The 14,360-nt window shown below is 39.9% G+C and overlaps 1 protein-coding gene across 2 annotated transcripts in view; it reads right to left on the bottom strand.

Annotated features, from left to right (window-relative positions):
- The window catches only part of zdhhc9 (zDHHC palmitoyltransferase 9), a 31,991-nt gene that overhangs the window by 8,715 nt on the left and 8,916 nt on the right, over positions 1–14,360 (bottom strand). For both annotated transcript variants that reach the window (XM_026145672.1, XM_026145665.1), the window contains exons 2-6: positions 9,861–10,021; positions 4,801–4,959; positions 2,213–2,350; positions 1,957–2,005; positions 1,194–1,296 (exon numbers count right to left, since the gene is read on the bottom strand). In XM_026145672.1, coding sequence (XP_026001457.1) covers positions 1,194–1,296; positions 1,957–2,005; positions 2,213–2,350; positions 4,801–4,959; positions 9,861–10,021 — 610 coding nt within the window. The remainder of the gene's footprint in view (positions 1–1,193; positions 1,297–1,956; positions 2,006–2,212; positions 2,351–4,800; positions 4,960–9,860; positions 10,022–14,360) is intronic.

Genomic DNA, 14,360 nt, shown 5'->3' with positions numbered 1-14,360 from the left:
TCGAACACTAAACTGATGCTCCAAACACTGTGTAGGATCAGCTTGGCAAATGCAGCCTACAGAGTAGGCAGCTCACTGGATTCTGCCAAATATCGATTTCTGTTGTTATGTGACAAAAAATAAAGTTTGAAGAATCAGAGTATAGTTGCAGAAAACTTGGAAAAATAAAATAAATGAGATAATAGTCTGTCAAAGTGTAAGCAGAATAGACTGTACATAAAAGATGGACACAGCTCAATCTGTATTCTTGTAATGACTTGCAGTGCGTCACTTCTTTGGTTCCAAAATAACTCAGATGTCTGCAGGATCGCCTCAGTAAACACTTTCCTAATGACTGTATGGCCTCAATAACCAACAAGTGTGAATGGAGTTAGTGGTCCAGTAGAGGTAATGAGTGACAGGAGAATGGTGGCTAAACTGTCATCACACGTTAAACAACACCTCCCACCCCATTCAAGTCACTCTGACAGCTATGAGCAACTCCTTCAGTGACAGTGTGAAGGTGAGATTTGGGAGGTGTTTTCACCCAGGTGCTGTCAGACTCACTAAAGGTACACATGTGTGATACTCAGTATTTGCTGCTATTAACATGCAGCCACTGCACTATGAAACATTCAATTTTTGCTGCTACGAGGCATCTAAAATGTCAGTTGTATTATTATTAATGCATATATTTCTTCTGCTTTTTAGAGCGTACATTTTTCTTCTAGTTGTTTTTATATAGTATTTCTGTTGTTAGATTATGCTACACCTATTTATTCCTGCTCTGTCCACTCTACTGCTGTGAATGTCCCAGACCATCTCGTCTCATCTTACATGATGTTAATTTGCAAATTACGGTCTCCATTCCAGTGAAAAAAGATGACAGAGCACGAGATGCTTTAGCTGGGACCTGCCTTGTAACTGAAATGTCGAACCATATGAGCATGCAGAGTTCCCAGTTTTCTCACTCTCAGTTGTTTTAGTCTTTTATGGGTACAGGGGAACCAATGTTGTATGTGCGCTCATAAAGCAATTGCTGCCTAATTATTTCAGGAGTTCATCTGTCATTTTCCATCTTCATTTTTTATGAAAACAATAAATAATAATAAATAATAAAGAATGGACTGACTGAGACTCGACTCGAACCAAAATGAACTGTAGACCTGAGCAGTTATTCAACAAAAAACAACAAGAATAAAAAAAGTACTTACATCCTCGTTGGTGGTCTGGTTGAGAGAAATCAGGTAGGTATGGAAGCCAGTCAGTCCCACCACTGACCACAGGGTGAAGAAACACACCAGCACCTCCAGCACAGTGAGCTCCAGTTAAGAAAACAGTAACAGATGTTTCTGGCTGACTCGAGGTTACTGATTAAACCGCAGACAGCGTAGCAAAAAAAATTATGTAACATGATTAAAGGCAGTGAATGTCAGTGGAAGAACACAGAGCGATGAAAGAAGCGGTTTTACCTTCTAACTGTGCAAAAAGGAGAAAAAATAAGACCATTTAGAAATAACTTAATTAAAACAACTTTAAAGATTTTTTTCCATTAAAATTTCTAATATTTCTGTAACATGAGAAAAGGCAGATAAACAGACACTTATTTCTTGCCTCTCATCAATGAATCTGCAGGTTTTAACGGGCTGTAGCTAGGTAACTACAAGCCTAAGATTATCCCAGTGTGTGGCCTGATGCCACAGTCTCAGGATGATTTTAGAGTGTTTCCAGGTGAATTATTTTATAATGAGAATCTTGCAGAAGGGTCTGTGCAAAATATGAGCAAGTTGTAATTTTTTTCTTTTTATTTGTCACAGTTTAGCGGCTTATCTTCAATTGCAGGATGAGTTTTTGTCATTCAAGTAATGAGAGTTCTGTTAACTTAGCTATGCTAAGGTTGGGCAAAGGCTGTACAGTTTTTGGTGTTCATGAAAATCCAGCAAACATATCACCCACACACTCAGTTTTAAAGGATATGTTCCAGGTGTTTCCTTCAAAGTGTTCAAAAAGCCACCATTCATTGAGCCTGTGGACAGGGAAACAGAAATTACAAGGTCATTATTGTTATTAAGGTAATAAACCCAGAGCTTATCATCCATATGAAGAAATACTCTTTCAGTTTGTCTGTCTCATCCTATGTTCAGTAAAAGAAGGAAGCAGGATGATGTGGTGTGGCTACAGATTAGGCTCATGTGTTCTCTCTGATTGGCCAGTTGAATGACAGGATACTTACGCATGACCACGTGGACGATGTCAAAGGTGAAGATATAAATGGTGAGCAGGGAGAGTGACAGGGTGAACAGGTAGAAGTATCTGTAGTTTCTCTTGCCCACGCAGTTGCCCACCCATGGACAGTGGTGATCAAAACGGTCTGAGGGAAAGAAGAAGAAAAAAAGAACAAAAGGGGAACTATAAATATGTAAAATGTTCCAGAACCTGAAAAACAAGCCTTCTTGGAGAGTAGACAATTTTGGGAATCAAAGGAATGTTAAAAATACACAAATTTCAATAACAGTCTTTCAGTCAAAGGCTGCTTTATGCCTCAGCTTCTGAATCTAAATATAGTGATCGCTTCCTCTTTGTGGCTGCTCCTCTATCAGCTGGAGGAGAGCCATATGAAAGCAGGGCAGGGTCAAATGGACAATGAAAGTAAACATCTTACTTTACACTTTCCTCCGCAGCCGACACCGCTGCAATCCCCAGATGAAGTTTCACAACAATATCAAGTAAACACGGAGGCAAACAGACAGGATGTGAACCGGTTTGTAGATTCAAGTGGACCCGTGGATGATTGTTATATTTAAGGAACACAATGCAAATGTTGACCCAAGATGACTATATTTGTATTCCAGCTGTTTTGGGATAAAGTAGTCGCTAAATGTAAAGCAACGAGCTGGAAAGGAATGATAGGAGTGTATAAAACGCATATGAGTAGCATGACTCTCACTGAAATGTCTTAACTCGTAATGGAGGGATAATCATGAAATTTAGTACAGACGCACAGAGGATGAAAGCTAATGTTTGTGGTGATCTCAAAACTTTCACTCTAGCACTTTTTTACCCACTAAAACCAAAACCCTCAGCTAATCTACGATGGTAAATAGTCTGTTACATTAGCACAAATCCTAAATCTCCCATTCCACCATATTCCAAAGGTGCTCTGTTGGATTGGCAGGATGGATCCATGCTTTCATGTCATTTAACCAAACTCTGACCATATCATCTAAATATCAAAGCAGAAATTGTGCCAATGTTTTTCCAGTCTTCTCCTGCCCAGTTTTGGTTTGCCTGTGCAAATTGTTGCCTCGGTATCCTGTTCGTAGCTGACAGGAGTAGCACCCAGTGTGTTCTTCTGCTGCTGTAGCCCGTCTGCTTCAAGGTTCAATGAGTTGTGTTTTCAGAGTTGTTCTTCTGCATACCTTGATTGTAATTATTAGTTATTTGAGTTACTGCTGCCTTCCTGTCAGCGTGAAACACTCTCCCCTGACATCTGGCAAGACTATAAGTCACTTATCCATAAGTCATTTATGCAAAGAGAACTTCTATATTTTCTCATTTTCTGACCTTAAATCGCCTTTATTCTTTGTTCTCATCTCAGTTTGAACCTCCACAGCTCATTTTGACCATTTTCTAATAGATGAAAGCATCGTGGTGCCGCCACGTGACAGGCTTATTTGATATTTATGTTAACAAGCAGTTGAACAGGTGTACCTAACAAACTGGCCAAAGTGATATATAGATGCATCCCTACTGAAACCCAAAGACAATATAAGCAGACAGAAAAGTAGCTCAGGTAAAAGATAGATTTTAGCAGTTATTGGGATGCAAACAAAACAGCAAACAAGTGTAAAAAGACCATTTCATATGGACAAACATCAGCTTCCATTTATGCATATTGTGTTTACTTTGATTGCCCCAGATTTGTAGGTTGCATATGGAGTGCAGCAGCATAACAATCATCCACACTGTTCACTCCATAATAAATCTATAAGCACTTAAACTTGATTAAAAGTCTCACATATTCTTTTTCTTTTTGCAGCGTGAGTCACTGAATAAAATATGTGCAGTTATTCAGAGACCAACACCTTCACCCCAGACTTTATGTGCAGGACTACAAAACTGTGCATTTGCATCTTATAATAGTGGAGTGGCTGTTTTCTCTCTGAGACTTCCATCAGTATGAGCAAAGTTAAGGTGAGGAGGGAACAAAAACCTCTGCAGTAAAAGAGGGTCACAGGAATGCAGTTGTGTAATGCTAGCGCTGGGAGTGTGTGCGTTTCTACAGCAGGTGGACACAGATGAACCAGTGTTCACAATGACTGAGCACTTATTTCCTCACTGAGCCTCCACTGTCTCCTCTCCCGTCGCCTGTGAGTCTACGCTCCCTTCAAACGCATTCTTCATTCATCGGCTACCAAATCACTGCTAATCTGCAGGGCTGTGAGATGACACAGCTACACACACGCGTCACGTCACAAAGCATCACAATGCACCACAAATTCACGGCCTTCAAAACTTAAAGGGCATTCTAAAAAATAAAAATAAATCCCCTCACGAATGTTTTTCTAAAACTTTTACATCCCGTCCGCTTCTGCGTATATTTATAAAGCTAACATTTCTTTTTTTCACCGTGACAAACGAATGCACGGAGGTAATTAAGGATGAGGCATCAGTAATCGCCATCATGTCAGCGAGCTATTTTTCTCCTTGCTCACCTTTCTATTTCTGCACGCCTGAAATAAACCCATCTCATCTTTCTCCTTTTGTGAAGCCTTTCTGAGCAGCGTAACAAACGACGGCAGATCAGATGAGACTTCTTACCGACGCAGTTGTCGCAGATGCTGCAGTGGGACGCTCGAGGTGGTCGGAAGATCTTGCACGTGTAGCAGTACTTGAGCTTGACGATCTGATTATTGATCTGAACGTTGCGGATTCGGGGCGGGGGTCGCTGCCCTGCGGGGACGTTCCCATTGGCAGCCTCTGTGGAAGCGAACAGAAAAACATTAAATCAATGTGGATGACATAATATAAATTACTCTAAGAGATCATATTTAATCACAGTCAGCACAACACAGCAACAAATGAAATCCTCAGACAGTGTTAAACATGATTTGTGCATTGGATTGCATTGGACAGGAGCTCTAATGTGAGAATTAGTGACATAAATCACGACAGCTGAACCTTGAGGATGTCATTCACCAAGAACTGTCGCTCAGTACAGTATAGGTGGGCTGTTTAACTGTCAATATTTTTTATTTGCAACTATAAAGCACCATATCTTTCTCCATTTGGACAGCTTCCTATCACTGGAATGGCCATATTTCACAGTAATCTTATGCCTGCATAGCAGCTATCAAACAAATGAATTCTGACATACTGTTTGTTTGTGACAATTTGGATGTTTCTGATTATCTTACACTCCGGGATCTGGAGATTATACGTGCAAGCCGATGATCACACAGTTGAATAACCCCGCAGAGTAGCTGCGAGGAAGAAATCTACCATTAACATGTCGCAGTGGACAGGCGTGAATGTGGAGTTAATGGAAAAGAGAAAGCGTACTTATTTGACTTCCTGGGGACTCATTAAGATTTTTTTTTTTAAAAAGTGCTTTCTGTGGAAATGAAATTATCTGGGTTTTAGAAAGTGTTCAGAGATGCTAAGGGGCAAAAGCCTAAAATGCATACTTATCATTTGTATAGAGTCCTAAATGAAGATCTCTTAAGTAAAACAAAGCAGTTTCTGCACAAATAAATCAGTGAAACGAGCACATTTTCAGGCTTCTATTAAAAACATCCCTGGGACATAAATTCATAGATTGTGACAGCAACAAATACTTGGCATCATGCACCCACAGAATGTGGGATTTAGTGGCTTTCAGGATAAAGTAGTGAAGAATAAATTTATGAGTCACCACTCACAGGGAATGATGCCACTCCCTGTGAGTGCAAAGCTCAATCTGCTCGTGGCATTATATATTCCGAGAAGATGCCTCTCCTCGTATTAGCTTTCCCCCTGGGGACTGCTGCTAACAGGCAGAAGGGACAGAGCATCGGGGCTGCAGAGGCTTCTTTAACATCCCTGCTCGCTTGCTCAACTGGCTTTTAGCACTCCCACACTTACAACAGCCATCCTAACACATAAAAACATACTGTTTAATATCTGAAGGTGTGGGCTGATGAAGTTGGTACCAAACTGCGTAATTTAAGCTGGCATAATGCGGTCATGTGACCTGCTTAAATAGTGTTTATGTCAATAACAGCTTCATATTTGAAGAAGGTTGCCGAGATGTCTTATGTGGAAAGGTACAAGGCTTTGGGAATGCTGTGAGAGGATACATACAAGGTCAAAGAAAACATAAAGCAAGTCTGCTGCAAAAGAGGGGATGTCCAGTGAGGTTATTTAAAGGTATAGATTTACCTTTTCGGAAGTACAGAAATTATTATTTTTTACCTCAGGTTAAAGAAAACTGACACTGCTGGCAGCATATTTGAAATGAAACTACCACAAACAGATGCTTAGTTTGTGGTACTATAAAGACTGAAACACAGGGTAGCAACTATCAACAACTCGAACGCCACATTCCTGCACCTCGAAAGCTCACTAATTAACATTTTATAACTTGTCTATTCAATCTGAAATGTAAAAATCACAATTGTTCACTGAGAGAGAGAAAAAAAAGCTAATAAAAACTGAATATGAACCACCCAGTAAATTAGTTTGGTGTTTGTCACTCAAGACAAATTAAAGCGACGAAACATCACCAGAGGATCGATGTGGTATTGTTGCGTAAAGAAATGACTCAAATGAGTAATAGATCACTAAAATAGGCAGCGAATTTTCCATCCTTTGACTAATTGTTTCAGAGCTAACAGCACAAACATGCATGCGTTTCAGGTTCTCCATCAGCATCATCGAACGAGCACGATGAGTCACGGTCATGATGACAGCAGCACTTGATGCCAGCTAACCCAATCCCAGAGAGCCGAGTGCCCTAGCCTTTTTTTATAAGCCTAATCTGTCCTCAAAAGAGACCGGTCCACGCCCATGCTTCGTACACAGAGCGAGGGAACACGCACGCTGGCTGAAGGATGCTGTGAATCTTTAACAGAGACAAAGAACATTGAGCAGCCACACGGGGAGGGAGGGAGGCAAAGAGAGAGCACTGGATACTAAACAAATATAGCAGCATGAAAATACAAAAAAAAAAAAAATCATAAAGAACAAAGGGCAATTTCTCTTTTCTAAGAGTGTTGTATGTTTTGGATACTGTGAAAAACTGTATTTTAAACTAAGCTCTACATTTGTGGATGAGCACACCCAACTTTTAGCAATCTAAAGTATAACAAGAATAAATAAACCAGCAGATTGAGGCTGTCTGCTCACTGTTTAGCAAACATATATAGTGAAATATTTTATCCCTCCTAAATACTTTAACTACTTCCACCTAGTTTGCAATCCACACCTCTGGGTGTCCTTTGACACACAGACACGCGCCGCTGTGTGCAACACCCTGGATGACAACGATGTAAAAGCACCTGAGCTGCAATAACCACTAGACACGTCGCTGACTAAACATTTAAATGTATCTAGATAAGAGACTTGTGACTATGGCATTATCAGCACTGATACTGAATAGCACTGCTTACAAGGGCAGGCGCTGGACTGCCACACTTGGCAAGGTGAGGTCACATGCTACTTTTTACTATTTATTACTTTGAGGTTTTTTTAAATAATAAAAACTTTACAATCACGTAGCCACTGTATTTTTGAAATTTGTGTCAAAAGCCAAAGGTTTGAAAAGATACCAGAATACACCTGTTCAATTGCTCACTAATACAAATATCTAGTCAATCACACAGCAGGAACTCCAGTGCAGAGGGGTAGACCTGGTTACAAGGTCTAGCACCAGAATGGGTAAGTAAGATTTTTTTAAGTGACTTTGAAAGTGGCGTGGTCGTTGATACCAGAGTGGGCGCTCTGAGTATTTCAGAAACTGCTGATGTTCCTGTACGAACATCTGTACAACAAAGAAAGACCCCCTGAAAAAGAGCAGTTTTTCGGGCATAAATACCACATTTATGTCAGAGGACAATGGCCAGACTCCTTCAAGGTGATAGTAAGGCAACAGTAACTCAAATAACCATAAACATGCAGAAGACCATCTGTCAACACATTGATCCTTAAAGGCCCCAATCTGGTGCTAGCAACGTATAACTAACAAAGTGACTAATGAGTGTATTTCATGCAAATAAAGCCTCTTCAAACATTCCCAAAAATATAATTAAATCTGCAACTACACCTACAACTGGCACTAGCAACAAAAAACCTTGTTCGTTTCTTAATTAGCAACAATACTGTTCACATGGAGTCGTGCTTGTGTTTACCTGCCAAATGTAGGTCAGGTTCTTGCTCCTCTTTAGGCTCAGCCTTTAGTTTTCAGCTGTGCCTGAGGCTCTTTAGCTGCTAAATGCTACACAGCTAGTCACTGGTCGTGTCTCTCCATTGTTTGCTAGTGACAGGTAGTGCTCAAGATAACTTACTTGTAATAGTACAAATAAACCCAATTGCATAGCATGTGGTCTTGTCAGGCTGTTAAGGATTTGTCAAAGCTGCAATTTAAACTGGTATTTAAAAGACATAAACGCTGCTCTATCTTCTTGATCTAGAGTGTTGACATTCTTCTGTAGATGTAAACACTGTTTCCTTTAACAGTTTCCTGTGTTTGTGTTTATCCCTGAGCTCTTCTCAATTGTTAGAAGTGGGCAAAGCCATGTTGCAAACAATTTAGTCCAGACTGAGAAACATGTGGATAAGATAATGGTAATAATGGTGATATCGCTTTTAATCAAATGTGATCAAACAAAACTTTGACCGGGCTATTGCAACACCTTGATTTTTTATTTCTTCTTCAGCCATTCACTTGTAGATTTGCCGCTCTGCTTGGGATCTTTGTCCTGATGAAGGCCCCACTTTCAGCCCAGCTTTAGCTGTCAGGCATCACATTTGACTCCAGAATAACAATGATAATAATAAATGTATACTTTATTAATCCTGTAGGAAATTGTTTAGTCTTCTGCATTAACCCATTCACTCATCGAAGGAGTACCAATCCAGCTTGCCTCAGGATAGCCGTTCAGTGGATTTCAACCCCCGACCTTCCAATCATGGGGCGAACACTCTACCTAATGAGCTATCCCTGTCCCCAATAATGGCAGCGGTGGGATTCAAACCCACGCCTCCAGAGAGACTAGCCTTAGACCGCTCAGCCACGCTACCCACAAGTGCCCAGCCCACAAATGGTATGAAGTGCTGGGTTTGGTCTTTGGCACTCTTTGCACTTTATGGCCAAACATCTCTATGTCGGTCACCTTAAAGGACGTAGTTCTAGAGGTCTTGAGGTTTATGCTGATGCAAGCTAAAGCTGTGCTGCTGTGGTTTTAGTCAGAAGAAGCTAACTCTTGGCATCACTTCCAAACAAGCCATACTTCTTCAGTCTTTGTCTGATTGGGCTGTTATGAACTTTAATATCTAACTAAGGTGACTAAGGCCTGAGATGTAGCTCTTGGACTTTGTTTTGGGGTTTTTTTTAGTTTCTCTTAGCATTGCACAGTCTGACCTTGGAGCGAATTTGCTGCAAAGTCCACTACTGGGAGCATCGGCATTGTGTTAAAACACACACCTGAATTTTCCAGACCAGCAGACTTACAAATCTTGTGCTTTTACAGAGATACCCACACTTGCTGTTGATCATTTAATCACCTGCAGTAAGGGTGTACTTAATTTTTCATAGGACAGCATAGAGTCCTGTGAAAACCTTTTTCACATGAAGTTATAAGGGAAGCAGTGGAGAGTGTCTGTCCGCAAATCCTGTAACTTACCAATTTCCATCTCAATGAATGTAGCCTCTTCCGGAAGGGCCCTCGGTAGCACCCCGGGGTCACTGAAGCTGGTCCTCAACAGCATGGCCATAACGAAAAGGAACAGCAGGACAGCAAAAACTGGGATGGCGGGACAAAGATGAACAGCCAGGTATGGACATCTGCACAAGAAAAAGAAAAGTGTTTTTAAAATAATGTGCACACAACAGCTGCTTTCTTTTCTACATATTCGCATCTGCAAACTTGACATCATACAGGATTGAGGAAAAACATGTTTTTCTCACATTAATTAATTAAAGAAATCCTGTTCTACAGTTCTCCATCATAGTAATACATGATAACTACGGATAATCTTAAGAGAAGCGGCAGAGCACTCTCAGGAAAGCCATGAGCACAGAGGACACAACAAAACAACACCACACATATTTTTAACTGGTGTTCAGAGCATAAGGTCACGAACCACAAGACCGAAGTCGTGGCCTTGAATAAATAACACGATGCCGCACTCCCTACACCTTCTGTACTAGTGGAGAAGCGTGGATCCATTTGCCAGGCCATTGAGATTAGAGCCAGCTGGGCTCCTCCAAAAGGGCCGGCTGCACAATCTGATAACAGATGTGAGCTGCAATGCAAAGTGCTGCAACAGAAGAGCGCAGCAGCAGCAAAAAGGCTTCCACACGCAGTTATTAATAGTTTAACTCTATGGCCTCATCGCTCTCCCTTGAGGCTGAAATCATATATTCATAATGTGACTCTAATGTTGCACTACAGGATTTTAAGGGACTGAGGAACACTAACTGTAGTTCAGCATGCCACGCATAAAACTGCCCACACACAAGATCACCAGACTACACTTTATTTACACAGTATTCTCTTTTGTTCCATTAAACAGCATCTGCATACAGTGCATCTGGAAAGTACCTCCACATTTTGTCATGTTACAGCCTCGCCTCAAAACTCTACATGCGATTCCCCATAAAGATAAAGTGAACAAACAGTTTGCTTGAAATTAACGCAGATTTATTAAAAATAAAAAACAAAACATGTACATAAGTGTTCACAGCCTTTGCTGCTAATTTGGCAAAAATTATCACTTAGAGAGAACATCAGAAGCACCAAGTGCTTTATGTTACAATAACATAAGAAACATATTTATCTCAAAAGTTAGGAAATTACTATTTTACAGCAGCCAAACCATAAAAAAACATCTTAAAACAATACAGCATAATAAAAATATAAAACAAGCACCAAACATTACACTAAATTAAACAGAAAATGTAAAAAAGCCCACGATAAAGGAAAAAAATGGGGCTTAAAAATAAAATAAATGAAGGTGTTATTTTATTATCTTATTTTTCTTGCTAAACCAATAAAAAAACAATAAATAAATAAACCAATAAAAAAAGTGCGAGGAGGACTTTTCTGTTGGTTGCGACAGAACAGCAAGCTACTGTCTTGTGGTTTACTGCCAAGTCTTTTTCATCTAATATAAAATCCAGTGAATGGTTATACAAAGCGGCTGAATCTAGCAACAAATTTGCTAAGGTAGCAACAAAGAAATGAGGTGCAGGATGATTGCAGTGACAACAGCGAGGAGGACAAACTAAAAACAAATATCAGAATCTACAAACTGAAACTCAAATACAACACAAGAATATCCAAACAGTTAACATTTGGTTATAGCCAACACTCTATTGTAACAAAAACAAGTAGCCTATAACACATGAAAAATATGGAGGGTAAAACTCTTATTTTTCATACTGTGGACGGTTGTTGACTTAGTTCAAATTTTGCTGATCGGAGTTGCTCTTCTATACGATCCAATGCGCTCTAAGCCAATAACAGAAATCTGTGCATAGGGGCACCATTGCACATCTGTGATCTCATAATTAAACCTGAAGTGGCTGCAGTTATATAACAAAAAGGGGAAAAGAGAGAGAAATCAGCAGCCATTAAAAAATAAATTGCTTTTGCCTGTTTTATTTAATTTGTTTAACACAGATAACCTCACACAGGTGGCCCGGATGTCAGCTACTCATCTACTACAGTGTCACCCACAGTTTTGCTTCATCATCATGGTCGGTTTTCTGTTCTCACTATGCAGACATACAGTTAAAAGTGAACAAAGCGGACTTGTTTAATGTCACCACGTACATGAACCCTGTCAGCATACCTGAGCTCTGACAAGACAACAAAGCAAACACACACACACACCTGCTTGACTTGTCTGAACAGTTTTCCGGCAGCGCATTTCAAACATTAATGGAAACAAGGAGCGGAGATCAAATCAATAGAAATTTCCACTGGCAGGCCTGCGAGGTGTGTTTCCCACAGCCGTTTGTGCAGAGGCCGCACAGAGCGGGATTCAGGCTGAGGGATTGCAGTCTGTCGATGAAGTGCAATTCCCGTAACCGTAAACTGGAACATATTCAAGGAAGGCTTCTCTATCATTGCTTCCCATCAAGCCCCCCTATCTTTCCTGGATGTGACAATTTCCTGTGCTGTGCAGGGTGGAGCTGTCACGGCACCACTCTGGTGACTCCGTGTTCACCAATCACCACAGAAGCAGCAGGAAAAACTGGATCGTCTACGAGGGGATATCTGTCAACTGACACGCACATGTTGCTAACAAACCCTCTTCCTTAACCAACTTACTTCATATTTATGAAATATCCGTTTACTATTCTAACAGCATGTCTTTGTGAAGGTGTGAAAACAACCTGTGTGGAAATTATTTCATGAACTTGAGAGGTGCTAGAAGGCAGATTTCCTTACCTTTGTACAGAGACAGGTATGCCACAATATCTAAATTTTATGCAAAGCTAAGCTTACCTACTGCTTTATATTTAGCAAAATAAACAGTAGTATAATTCATCTCATGTAATGCTCATCGAGAATACATTACAATACCTTCTATTACACTGAAATGCTACAAATACATGAACTACCTTTAGAGATAATACATTTGTAATAGAGTGCCTTTTTTTTTTGTTTTGTTTTTTAACCAACCAGGAAGTTAGAAAACACCTCGCCCTTGATACACAGTAGAATTTGTCTGTAGGCTTTTGGATTATTACAGAAAATAAGAAAAGAATAATGAAAAAAGGTCCTCGGCCAAGCTGGTCACCTCACTGTCTCGACTGAGAACCAAGGGTGATCACTCTTTTTCTGTTAGGAAACCCATTTTTCGTGATAATCATCCCGAGGAGATCAGATCACCAAGCTCACTTTTGTCTTTTAAATCCTTCTTAAAGACATATTTTTTCAAAGTAGGCTTTTTCTGTGCCTCCATTTGAAGTTTATTTCGATGTTGTCCACCTCAATTGTTTAATCGCCTTCTCCTAGTTATAATTTCAATCTACGTTCTACTAGCTTTTAATTACCTGTTGTTTTATTTTTAATTTTCTTTATTCCTCACTTTTTACCTCCTTGTGCTGCTAGTATTCCTAAGCCAAATGTTGAGTGACCTTTGCCTTCTCTTAGATGTTTTATTTGCTGTTTCTTATCTTATCTTGTTAAGCACTTTGTAACTTTGTTTTTGAAAGGTACTACATAAAGAAAATGCATTGCCATTACAATCCAAACAGACTGTGTTCTCATAGTTCTTAGCAAAATTGTCTTCTAATTAATGAGTTGCACACTTATCTGTGTGTGCTGCATAACAAAAGGCAAAATGTAACCAGATTACATTTGTTAACCTCACCCCTTATATGCGTATTAAACCATTCCTGCATTCTTCCAATTTATTAAAAATAATAATAACAACAACAACAAAGGAATTTAAATTGTGCCACTGCCAATTATATGAAGGTATGAGATGCTAAAACCTCTTGTTTCTACAGTGTTTATTTTTTTTGCACAAGTTGCAGTAGTTCATATTGGTTACTGATTGACCCAGAGGAGGCCTACATCACATTCAAAGGCTGTAATCTTATTAACCATGGCACAAAACTATTATCACAATTGAGTTTACCCCTTGACTTAATAGGCAAATAAAGCCTTGCTGTATGTTCTTTGGATTATTTATTGGCCCCTAATTAAATCTTAAACAAATATCACAGAGTGGGCATTAGACCCCGAGTTTTACCGAAGTTACACCGAATAAACTTTGTTTAATAAAAGGGAACTCGTTTAGGGAAAAACCTGGTGGTCATAAAAGACAATAAAGGCATTAAAATAAAACAATTAAATCTCATTACACAGGAGACAGATAAACTACCTACTGCTGCTCCTACTGTCATGTCTGTGCCTGGTGTGGGTGGGCATTAGATGCTTTAAGGCGAGTCTTCTGCAGACGTTTAGTTCCTTCTTAACTCAGAATGACACAAGCTCAGAGATGAAAAGCTCCTAAAGTAGTGATATCACCAAATTAGAATCACTTCAGCGTCTCAGCCACACCGCCCCTGAACCCGGGATTACGACGCCACACATAGTGACTCGTGACATTTTACCTTTGTCGAACATTTCAAACCCTTCCGTTATTAATACTTAACAGCTGTA

Source organism: Astatotilapia calliptera, chromosome 2 (assembly GCF_900246225.1).
Source record: "Astatotilapia calliptera chromosome 2, fAstCal1.2, whole genome shotgun sequence".
Taxonomy (NCBI): Eukaryota; Metazoa; Chordata; class Actinopteri; order Cichliformes; family Cichlidae; genus Astatotilapia; species Astatotilapia calliptera.
This window is presented reverse-complemented; position numbering and strand designations above follow the sequence as displayed.